Here is a 13098-nt window from a genome sequence, read left to right as displayed (position 1 = left end):
TCAATGAATGTTAACTGAATTTCTAAAAATTTATGTCAGCCTTCTTAAACTTCTTGGAATATCATGGGCTAGGAATTGTCCCAATATTTGATTGTATTTTCAAAGTAAAAGTACTTTCTTAGATTTACATCTCAACTTAAAGTCACTATGTTTTTCAATATTATAATATAATTTATTGTAAGCAGTAAGCAATAGTGTTAGAGTGAAAGACAGCAAGCTATTTCATTCCAGTCTTATTAAGATCTAGTTTTCCAGTCTTTATAATGAGTCTTGATCTGTGTTAGCAAACTACAAAAAGTTTTGAATTTCACTGAATCATAATGGACTGATTAGATTTTTCAGTAAGATTTGATTATTATGATGAAGGTTATAACTGGCTGCTCCAATACTGTGGAGTCACTCCTACCATCATAGTTTCTTGGAGAAGTAAAGTCTTTTTTTTTCACAGCTTCCTAAACAGCTTTATCAAGATACAATTTACATATTTTAAAGTTCACCCACTTAAAGTAATGTATTTTTATTAAAAACGTGTCTTTAAAAACAGCTGTCATTTACCTTTCTTATATAATGATAGGACAGAAAGAGTTAACTCAAATAGGATTTTATTATAACACTGTTTAAAAATCATAATTAAGAAGTGATGTCACCAAAATATAGGATGGGAGATCCAGCCTCTATCCCCCCACAAATATCAACAATTAGACAGATATCCACAAACAAAAATAGCTCTGGAAGAGCTCAGGAGTCCACTTAAGAAATTTCAGCAACAAACAGTGGAGCAAAAAACCTGAGAATAACTCCACACAAAGAAAAAGAAGGACAGTTTCGTTTTGCCTGCATCATCGCATACCCCAGGGTGGCACTGCTCAGTGACAAGGGGGAACTGCCCAGTTCAAAAGAGTTCCCTCGCTGAGAAAGGGAGAATGAGGTGAGGAACCAACTTCCCCAGTTTTTCATATCACTGCATGAAGGACCCATTTCAGTTTCATACCACCCAGAGACTGACAAAGCTAAGACAAATAAAGACAGGTTGGAGCAAGGAAGAATGCCTGGGGCTCCCAATATCAGCTATGCAGCAAGAGCAGCTGTGGTTTACAGCTCTGTGCAGGATCCCAACAGCTTTCGCCACTGAAGAAACCAAAGCCCAGGACAGCTGCCATGAACCCCCTGCAGATTTCACCACTGTGATTTCCCCCCACCGGTTCACCTTCACGGATGCCACCTGACTGACTCCCTCCCTGTCCCCAACTGGACCCTCCAATCTGCACTGGAAGTCAGCTTGGCCTTTGCAGCTGCAGAAGTGCAAGATGCCAGCCTAGACCCCTGCAGCTGATCCACTGCCGTGCATGCATTTGGGGCTAACCCCTTCAGCTGTGGACCAGTTCGCCACTGGTCTGACTCCTGTCACTGGCCTCCAATGACATGCAAGTGCCTGTGGTGAGGCCCTGTAGCCATAGAACTACATGTTGACAGCTAAGGCCCCCACAGCTGTTTGTGGGCCCAGATCTGGTTCTGTCTCCTCTCACTGGCCTGCACCGCTGGGCTCACCTGCAGCTAGCCCCTCCACCTGAGCACCTGCACGCCAACACCCAACTCCTGTCACTGGCCTCTTCTGCCATGTGGAACCCTACATTAAGCAAAAAAAAAAAAAAAAAAAAAAAAAAAACTCGAAAAAATAATCTAACTTTACACCTCAAGGAACTACAAAAAGAACAAACTAAACTCAAAGGTAGTAGAAGGGAGGAAATAACAAAGAGAAGAGTGGAAATAAATTGAGACATAAAAGACAATACAAAAGATTAGTGAAACTAAGAGCTAGTTTTTTAAAGAGATAAACAAAATGGATAAACTTTTATCTAGATTTACCAAGAAAAAGAAGAGAGGACTCAATAAAATTAGAAATGAAAGAGAAGATATTACATCTGATACTACAGAAATACAAAGGATCATAAGAGGATAGTATGAACTATTATATGTCAACAAATTGGACAACCTAGAAGAAATGGATAAATTCCTAAAACATACAACCTACCAAGACTGAATCATGAAGTAACAGAAAATCTCAACAGATTAATAATGAGTAAGAAGACTGAATCAGCAATCAAACACCTTCCAAAAAAGAAAAGCCTATGACTTGATGGCTTCACTGGTGAATTCTACCAAATAATGAAAAATTAAAGTCAATCCTTCTCAAACTCTTCCAAAAAATGTAAAAGGAGAGAACACTTTCAAACTCATTTTATGAGGTGAGCATTAACCTGATACCAAAGCCGGATAAGGACACTACAAGAAAAGAAAACTATAGGCCAATGCCCCTGATGAATATAGATGCAAAACCTCTGAACAAAATACTAGCAAACTGAATTCAACAACACATTAAAAGGATCATACACCATGGTGAAGTGGGATTTATTCCTGGAATGCAAGAATGAGTCAACATACACAAATCAATAAATGTGATACACTACATTAAAAGAATGAAGGATAAAAATCATATGATCATCTCAATAAATGCAGAAAGGCCATTGGACAAAATTTAACATCCTTTCATGATAAAACTCTCTACAAACTGGGTATAGAAGGAACATACTGGAACATAACAAAGGCCATATAATACAAGCCCAAGCTATCCTCACACTCAACAGTGAAAGGCTGAAACCTTTCCCTCTAAGATCAGGAACAAGAGAAAAGTGCCCACTCTCACCACTCCTATTCAACACAGTACTGGAAGTCCTAGCCAGAGCAATTAGGCAGTAAAAAGAAATAGAAGGCATCCAAATCAGAAAGAAAGAAATAAAATTGTCTCTGTTCGCTCATGACATGATCTTTTATAAAGAAAGTCCTAAGGACTCCATCAAAAAGCTGTTAGAATTAATCAACAAATTCAGTAAAGTTGCAGGATACAAAATCAACAGACAAAAATTAATTAGTTGTGTTTCTATACACTAAGAATTAAACATGTAAAAAAGAAATAAAACAATCCCACTTATAGTGGCACCCAACACAATAAAATTTTAGGAATAAATTTAACCAAGGAAGTGAAAGATCTATACACCAAAAACTACAAGACACTGATGAAAGAAACTAAAGAAGACACAAATAAATGGAATGATATCCTGATTAAAAGAGTGAATATTGTTCAAATGTCCATTCTACCCAAAGCCACCTAGAGATTCACTGCAACCTCTATCAAAGTTCCAATGGCATTTTTCACAGAAATAAGAAAAAAAACCCAAATTTGTATGAAACTACAAAAGACTGAATAGCCAAAGCAATCTTGAGAAAGAACAAAGCTGGAGGTATCGCATTTCCTGACTTCAAACTATATACAACTCATATAACTTAATAACAAAAACCCAAATAATCCAATTTAAAAATGGACAAAGGACCTCAACAGACATTTTTCCAAAGAACACATACAAATGGCCAACAAGTTAACGAAAAGGTGCTCAACCTCACTAATCATCAGAGAAACGCAAATCAAAACCACAAGATATCACCTCACACCTGTTGGAATGGCTATTATCAAATAGACAAGAGACAACAAATGCTAACGAGGATGTGGAGAAAAGGGAACCATTATGTACCATTGGTGGGAATGTAAATTGGTACAACCACTATGGAAAACAGTATAGAGGTCCCTCAAAAAAATTAAAAATAGAACTACCAGCAATCCCACTTCTGAGTACATATCCAAAGGAAATGAAACAGGATCTCAAAGAGACATGCATTCCCATGGTCAGTGCAGCATTAGTTGCACTAGTCAAGACATGGAAGCAACTTAAGTGTCCATCAATGGATTAATGGATAAGGAAAACGTGGCGTGTGTGTGTATCTGTGGATACACACACACACACACACACACACACACACACACACACACACACACAGGAATATTACTCAGCCATGAAAAAGAAGGAAATCCTGCCATCTGTGACAACATGGATGGACCCTGAGAGTATTATACTAAGAGAAATAAGTCAGACAGAAAAAGATAGGGGCTGAGGGGTGGGGGAAATGGGATGTTGGTCAAATGGTACAAACTTCCAGTTATAAGAACAAGTTCCAGGGATCTAAAGTACAGCATAGTAACTATAGTTAACAATACTGTGTTGTATACTTGGAATTTCCTATGAGAGTAGATTTTAAATGTCCTCACCATAACAATAACAATAAAATGGTAATTATGTGAGGTTAAAGATGTGTTAACTACCCTTATTGTAGTAAACATTTCATAATATATACATGTATCAAGTCACCATATTGTATAGCTTCATCTTATACATTGTTATATGTCATATCTCAATAAAGTTAGAAAAAATAGAAAAAAATCATAATAGAGTAGATCAGTACCAAAGCATTAACAATTGTACCTATTAAAAATAAAATTATAATGCTCTACAAATGTTCTCACTAAAGAAGCAAGAAATTTACATGCCAAAATCATCATACTAAATCTTACTAAGCAAGTACATATTGATAATTAAATGATTTAAGCTTCCGGCTGAATGTTGTTCTTTGGCTTGTATTTATTTATCAGCTAACAAAAGCTATCGAGAAGATGGAATTGAGCATATGACTCTCACATACAAGCACATTAACAAGCCTATATCAGGGTTCAATCAAACTGAGCAAATACTTCTAGAAATTTCCCTTGTGTGTTTTATTCAGTTATTAGGAGAGTTTAAAGCCTGAGCTCTGCCACATATACCCAGCCCAGATGCTCAAAGCACTTGATTTTACTCCAGGGCAAAACTCCATATTCAAGACTAGATCTAGAACAGATGGCCACTCCTCTTCTATAATCTGGTTGTGCCCTATGCATAAATGAAAAGAGTAAAGGGAACACCGATTCCATAACATGGTCAAAACAAACATTATTACTATTAATACTACTAATAATATTTATTAAATACTTTTGTGTACTTGATACCCTAATAAGCTCTGCACAGAATGAGTCCTGGTGATCATAATGTTCCATGTAGGAACTATGCACATTCTTTAACTATGCTTGTTAAGCAATGTGCATAGCTCTTGCCTTCACAGAGGTTTCAATCTGAGCAGTGATTATGTGTCCTGTACCATTCTTAAAGCAGATGTAAAATCAATTCTTCAAGAATTTAGTGAGCCCTATTATGTGCCAGTACTTTGGGTAAATGAATGACAATACCCTAACTTCAAGTTGACTATAATAATCTACTTGAAACAAAAAGAAAAATATGACAGTTTGCAGTTATGTGTTAATTTATATGGTATATACAATAATTATTCAGGAGATAAATGATAGGCATACTACTAGCTGACACTCAGATAACACTGAGCATATTGGGCAATGTTTGAGCTTTATCTCTGTTAACTTATTTAAATCCTCACTTTAGGTATGTCCCATCTTTACACTAATTCTATAGATGGGGAAACTGAGACACAGAGGATTAAGTCACTTGCCTGAGATAACAGAACCAGAAACTGGCAGAGTAGGGCCCTTTCCCCTTAACCACAGAGTTAAAGAAATGATTCAGGAAAGAGGAAGGCCCTGAGCTAAATCGGAAGGGTTTAGAGCGAAGAGCAAAGAGAGAAGGATATGTGAAGGAAGAAGGAAAACTTGAGGAAAGGCAAGACTGAACACAATCTGGGTGAAATTTGGAGAGTAGTGGGAAAAAAAATTAGATTCTAAACAGAATAGGGTCAAATTATGGAAGGTCTTAAATTTTTAAAAAGGTGAAAGCTGAGCTGTAATGCAGTAGTGTTTAGGACGTCACTGATGGTATGTCACTGAAGATGGCAGCTCCTGAGCATTTCTGCCCAGTCCTAGGGTGGGCTATACGTGTGAGGAAGAGAAGGATGACAGTAATCTCCTTCTTCAGACCCAAATATCCAGTCTTTGCCAATGTTTCTGGTTTGGGCATTAGTTTGCTTGTGGCCCTTTATTAGCGAAATGGATTAAGCAGTAGAAGTGGTACCATTATCAAATACATATTGACCCTAAAACAAAGTTAAGTAAAACAAATGTCAAATTACCATTAGAAGTTATGAGTGGTAAAAGGTGCTATTAAATACCAAACTGATAAATATTTTGTTATATAGATTCAATCCATAAAAGCAATGTTGGGCTTTAAAAAAAAAACATTGTTTTCAAAACAGTACTAATGCATAATATCACCTAGTTGTTATATGCAGATTATTGGGTCTCACCCCAACCAAGATTTTGATTCAATAATGCCCGGAATTATGAATTTTATTTAAATGTAATAGAATCTGTTGATTCTAATGCAAGCAATCTAAATACCAAACTGAAACAACATGGAAAATTTCTGAAAGAGTACTAAAAATGTTTTATCCATATCTGCTATCATTCTCTACTATAGGACCTTTAATATGTTACTCAAATTAAAAAGTCATGAAACCATGGCAATCCTGAATTTATCTACTAGGACATCTATACTCTATATCATTGTTGGTGAAATACATGAAGGATTAGTATGTTACTCTCGAACAACTAGAGATGAGACATTCACTATATCATTAAATACTATTCATATCCTTGGACATGAATAGTAAGAAGTTTGTTTTTTAAAAGATAATTTTTGCCAAACTACTCTATGTGAAGAAGTACACCCATTACATTATCATAAAGGTCATGAAACTTCAACAAGTCTATAATAATCAGATATCTAATCATAAAATTCATTTTTCTATTTTAAAAACTTCTGGTTATCAATTCTTTTTTAAACAGGACATGTTCAAGGAATACTTTAGGAAAAACCATAATTAGCATTTGAGTAAATCTTATAAATGTGCATTTCATATTTTATATATTGGCTAACAGTACAAAAAATGCAACTCTAAGCTGAATATAAAACATGGAAAACAAAGGTTTATGAAGCTAAAAGTCATAATAAAAATAGCTCTATATCATGAGCAAAATAACAACAATATTCAATGAGAGTGCTTATCATAAGTTAAACAGTGAGACTATTCAACAAGCATTTGGAAGGAATGACATTTTAAATCTGGAAAACGAAATATGATTAAATTAATAAATTTAAATTAATACTCTGCAATCATTTAGAGTCCTCTGAGGCAAGCATTATTGGTCTGACTTTATACCATTTGAAACCTTCATTGAAAGAGATAAAATGTTTTATTCCATTCATTTTGTAGATATTTTTTAAATGAGAAAACTCCCAAGGTATCTATGATTTCCAAAGAAACGAAGTAAGGGATTTGTTCTAAATGGGGTACTATTAACACTGGCATAAAATGTTGTAAGCTGTTATTTTTAGAGGAATAAAAAAAATGGTACTACACATAAGATCCAGTTATTTGCCATCTTATATTCAAGTTATAAGTCCAGGAATGTTAATTCTTATAAATAAGATCAATACCTAAGGGGGTAAATGCTTTTAGAACACTAACGTATTTATATATATAATAATTATATATGCAGCAAGTCTAGTTGAGTAGTTCAAATAATAGTAGGGTTATTTGAGAAAGAAGACAGTAAGTGTTGATGTTATTTTATTCCATAGAAGGACATTTAAACTTTAATTTTATAATCCATCAATTAAAAATATTTATATATTTAAATAAGTTTCTACTGTTATGATAGGCAAGTTTTTAATAATATATGCCAGCCAAAGGAACAAGTAGTGGGAAGAACTCAATCTCATCGAAGATTGGTTTAGAAAAAAAGAGAACATTGCAACTTCAGGAGATAAAAGGGGGAAAGTAAAGATTTACCCTCCCACAGTAGTCCAATTATCTTAATTCTTATTTTTAAAGGCCAAAAGGGCTTTTATTAAAATTTCATATTCCTAAGAGAAATTCAGTTTGATTAGTTAGTGATCATTATTGCATGCCATCTCTTTGCAAGTCACTATGGTACATGCTGTGGAGGTAGAGATTAATAAAACGTGGTTCTTGACTTTAAGGAACTCATCATAATTTATATAATGGAAACAGATCCGTTTGCTGACTATAATACGAGGCAGAATAAAAGGCACTAAACAGGGGTGCAAACAACTCACAGTGGGATTGAAATGAGTGGAGCAATCACCAGGTTCCCCCCCTCAGTGCCTCATATCTCTGAAACTAGAACTGCTCCTCCTGAGTTTTTCCAGAATAGTTAAGGGAGGAATACTGGCTGACCATGTGGGGCAGAAGTACAGGCCAGAGGTCTAAAAATTCCTTATAAAGACTTTCAAACAAAACACCCATTTTAGCCTGGTATTCTCCTCTCCCCCACCACCCTTGGCTTTGGTGGTTCCTTGTGCAGCCAAGGCCAGAACCGTTCTGGGAGTCTTCAGTGGTCAGATAATTTCCAGATGGTACACCCTTTGTAGACACTTCAGCTTGTCTTCCTTTTGTCCTGCTAGATCATTTACCATTCCTCTATCCATTCCATGTCTGATAGGTCATGGGCTGGGGTGCAATGTCTCTTAAGTTCAATTATCATGGAGCAAGTTTCTGGTTGTTCTTGCTTGGATGATTTTTAAAAGGAGAGTGGAATGAAAATGACTCAATTCTTTTGTCTTAAAATCTGTCTTGGGACTTCCCTGGTGGCGCAGTGGTTAAGAATCTGCCTGCCAATGCAAGGGACATGGGTTCGCGCCCTGGTCCAGGAAGATCCCACATGCCACGGAGCAACTAAGCCTGTGCGCCACAACTACTGAGCCTGCTCTCTAGAGCCCGCAAGCCACAACTACTGAGCCTGAGTGCCACAACTACTGAGCCCGCATGCCGTAATTACTGAAGCCCTAGCGTCTGGAGACCATGCTCCGCAACAAGAGAAGACACCACAATGAGAAGCCTGCACACGCAATGAAGAGTAGCCCCCGCTCACTGCAACTAGAGAAAGCCCACGTACAGCAACGAAGACCCAACACAGCCAAAAATAAAAATAATCAAAAAAACAAAAAAAAAACCCACCCGTCTTGATTATGTGATTACCACAATTTCATAACTAAACTGACATTAAGGAAAGAATATAATAATAGAGTGGACATTTTTAAAATCAAGCTATAAAAACAAATCTATTATAGAGAAAATTTGAACAGTGTGGCAAGTAGGGGAAGATGCTTTGTGGTTTAGGAAAGCAGAAAGGAACTTAAACGTACTTCCCAAATCATCTGAAGTAGGCCACTGCCCACTCTGCCTGAAGTAAAGTACAAGTTAGTAAAGCAGAAAGAATTCAAACCTTCACAAATATGGTGAACTCTTCCACTTTCTCATTGGCTAGCAGCAATTTCTTCTGTGCACCTTCTAGGGCCTGCTCACTTTGCATTGCTAATCCTTGAAGATGCTTAGATGCTGCTGTTTCAATTTCTGCCATAGCAGATTCAGTCTCATTTATTTTTGATATGAGGAAAGTAAGCTTGAGATCCTGCAAATGACCAGTAATCATAGAATAAAAAAATATTTCTTAAACAGATTTGGATGTTAGTTAGAGATGTCATATAAGGAAAGGGTTTCATTACTCTCTCTGTATCTTGTATTCATTTTTATTTGAGTAGAATTGATGGTTGTTTTTGTTTATTTTCAATGAATATCCTGCACACACATTATCATATATTTATCATCAAAATGAGTTTATGCTTTTTAAAAATTATAAATCACTAAAAACATGGAAGCCATTTTAGACCGAAAGATTTCATATGTCAAATGGAAGTATTTAATTAGCTTATAAGTTTAGGTGGACCTAAAAATTTATATCCACTTATATAAATGCCAGTTAACAATAGTTTTCATTTATTAGAAATTATCAAGATAAGTAAATCTGTCTCTCTAATACAGCATTACCTTTAATAGTAAACAAATTCTTAGTGTTTTATGTAGAGATATAAATGTTCTTTGCAGTTATCTGAAACATTTAAATAGCTCATAGTAGTTTTGGGGAGAAAAAAAGGACAACTTTAAAAATGAAAAAGACATTGTTACAGTCCACCTCCAGGCTAAAATGTCCTAAAACCATACCTTTTTTTCTAACTCCTCTTTAGTTCTCTGATACATCTGTTCATACTGTGACTTCTCTTTTACAGCGACACTAAGTCTTTGCTTTAGTGAATCGATTGATACCTTCTTGTTGGAACACTCTTCAGTTAATGTCTTCACCTACAATAAAAGCATGAAGGTAATTATTATTGGTAAAGGCATTCTAGTTCCATACTGTGTTTGTTTCAAATGGAAACCAAATGAATACATGAATAAGTCTAGTTTATTTTCTCATAAATGATATCAAATTCAAGTATAAGATCTGTAGAACTCATACTGTGAATGAGACTAACAATCCTGAAATCAATAGCAAAACCCCAAAATTGCACAAAAAAGCATGAATATTGGTATGTGTAGCCTTCTATCTAATAATATACAATTAATTTTAACTATATTTCTTTTAATTACTAACCTAAACTTCCTTAAGTAGGAGATGGTTGTTTTTTTGTTTTTTTTTTTTCCGGTACGCGGGCCTCTCACTGTTGTGGCCTCTCCCGTTGCGGAGCACAGGCTCCGGACGCACAGGCTCAGTGGCCATGGCTCACGGGCCCAGCCGCTCCGCGGCATGTGGGATCTTCCCAGACCGGGACACGAACCCGCGTCCCCTGCATCGGCAGGCGGACTCCCAACCACTGCGCCACCAGGGAAGCTCAGATGGTTGGTTTTGATTCTTAAATAAGCCAAGTCATGGATAATTTTCATTTGTATTCTCCAGTAAAAGTATAACATGTACTTTTTAGGATAAAATTAAATAATACAACATATTTATTATACATTTCAAAGAATAGCCAAAGAAAATAGTTTTTCTTTTTCACTTTAAAGCTATTAAAGATAAATGATTACTTACACAAACATTGTAAGACTACCTTAAATGATTATTGAAGTTAAAAAAAATGAGCAAAATTTTAAGAATAGCATTGAAGAAACCTCTACGAAGTAATTATAATTCATGTGGGTCTGTGGAGGAGAAAGAGAAAAGAAAATCTGTATGCATGTGTCTTGCTCATGTAAAATTTTCTCTCTTAAATCCATCTGAGCATTACTTACATTTTTATCTCCAACAAGGAAAGTAAGGGAAACGCTCTCTCTGGAGTGGATGACATTTAGTGAATGCCAAAGCGCAAGCTGTTTTATGATTTGTTTTATGATTTGTGTAAATAGCAGCTTTAAAAATTTTTAAGCAAAAAAATATCTCTTAGTCAGCAAATCATTGATTTCTAGTTTGGGATCAGATATTATACAACTATTTTAAATATGACTCTTTTCCTAAGTACACTGAATTAAATGTATATAAGGAAAAAGTACACTTTAAAAAAAACCGTGGTGAGTACACTTTTTAAAGAACTGATAGTCATTGACTATAATATTTTTCATTTAAAATATATGCTTAATTCTATCATTATAAATAATAGCTTTAAATAAAATAAAATCTGAATAAAATGGAATTATGTGTCCCAGAAATATTAAAGATTAAAAAAATTAAACTTGATTATCTTCTCATGGTATGTTTACAAATATAAAAAGAATGAATGACTATATTATGTGTGACTGTTTGGAGTCTTGAATTTTAAAACAAATAATGTACCTTCAGAGCAAATGATGTAATTAGGTAACAATACACATACATTTTATGAATATTTGCTATACCTTTTATTAAGATTGAATATTTGAGTTAAAGTTAATACAAGGGGAAGTGATTTTTTCAGTGTCAGTGAACATAAAAATTGATACCTTTTTTTCAAGATTTTCTAGCATTCCATTAATACTCTCATTACTTTCCAAATTTACTTTCTGTCGAAATTTCAAGTCCTCTATCAAATGTCTTTTCATGGTTATATCTCTCTCCATTCGAGACATCCTTGAAAGGGAAAAAAAGACACTTTATCAAGAGTGATAGAAAATACTTCAACAGTGATGATATCTTACATATTATCCAATGTTATACCTACTGTTAATTTTTAAATGCTATCTGATATTAGTGAAGCTGCAAGTTAATAAAATAATTGCATGGCATAAAGTATTGCTTTATTAATAATTTGAGTAAAATATTAAAATCTATAATCCAGTTGTGACTTGGTAATTACAGTATTTTATATATATATATATACATTAAAAAAGAACTGAGACAAATTAATAAAATTTATGAAAACTTAAAATTATTATATTTATGTTCCATTTTTGCATTCTAAGAAAAATACAAAGCAATATTTAGAGATTATCAAAAATCACAACACCGATAAGCAAGAATTCTATACTCTAATAAACAAACATAAAATTTGATAATATTATACATTTATTATACATTTCAAAGAATAGCCGAAGAAAATAGTTTTTCTTTTTCACTTTAAAGCTATGTAAATTTAATATCATATGAGACTGAACTGACATATCAGTTCTAATTTAATATCATATGAGATTGAACTGACATATCAGTTTAGCTTAAATTGATAACGCTAAGTATAAAATGATAGATGCAGTAACAACTACTACAATTACTACTATAAAAAGAACAACAGCTAACATTTATTGAGTGTTTACTATGTGCCAGTCACCGTTATAAGTGCTTTACATAAGTAAAGCACTTATAAGTACTAACTCATTTAATTCTAAGAACTTTATGAGTTAATTCTATTAAATTGAGTCCCAGAGCTAGCAGGTAAAGAAGCCAGGATTCAAAGAATGTTTCTCTAAAGTTCTCACTGGTAAACAGTAAGCAAGACTAACTCAGTCCATAAATAAGCTTCAAGATAGTCTTTTAAAAAAATTAACCAATCTTTTTGCCTAATAGTTTTATCTGTTAAGATTTTAAGTGATCTTCACTTATAACGTGGTATACATGTATGTACATGAGGTACATGTATCTCAAATTATGAATGATTAGAATTCTTTCTAAACATGTTACAACTTCTAAGCTCTAGTATATCTATAAAAGATATAGAAAGGAAATAATTTTGATTCTGTGAGATAGAACATTTTAAACTCCTTTTTAGTATAAATACACAAAGTATTATAATATTTCATAACCCTCCAGTTATTTTAAACACAAACAAAACTTTCACTTTTTTTCAACCTTCGCTTTATAAGCTTAGGCATTAAATCCAATATAAA

General features: G+C 34.3%; 1 protein-coding gene across 2 annotated transcripts in view; it reads right to left on the bottom strand.

The window, feature by feature from the left end:
• Window positions 1–13098, bottom strand: part of LOC132427360 (centlein) — a 147496-nt gene that overhangs the window by 36426 nt on the left and 97972 nt on the right. For both annotated transcript variants that reach the window (XM_060014776.2, XM_069540773.1), the window contains exons 12-14: window positions 11722–11848; window positions 9973–10110; window positions 9197–9382 (exon numbers count right to left, since the gene is read on the bottom strand). In XM_060014776.2, the coding sequence (XP_059870759.2) occupies window positions 9197–9382; window positions 9973–10110; window positions 11722–11848 (451 nt within the window). The remainder of the gene's footprint in view (window positions 1–9196; window positions 9383–9972; window positions 10111–11721; window positions 11849–13098) is intronic.

The sequence above is a fragment of the Delphinus delphis genome, chromosome 6 (genome assembly GCF_949987515.2).
Source record: "Delphinus delphis chromosome 6, mDelDel1.2, whole genome shotgun sequence".
In the NCBI taxonomy this organism is placed as follows: domain Eukaryota; kingdom Metazoa; phylum Chordata; class Mammalia; order Artiodactyla; family Delphinidae; genus Delphinus; species Delphinus delphis.
This window is presented reverse-complemented; position numbering and strand designations above follow the sequence as displayed.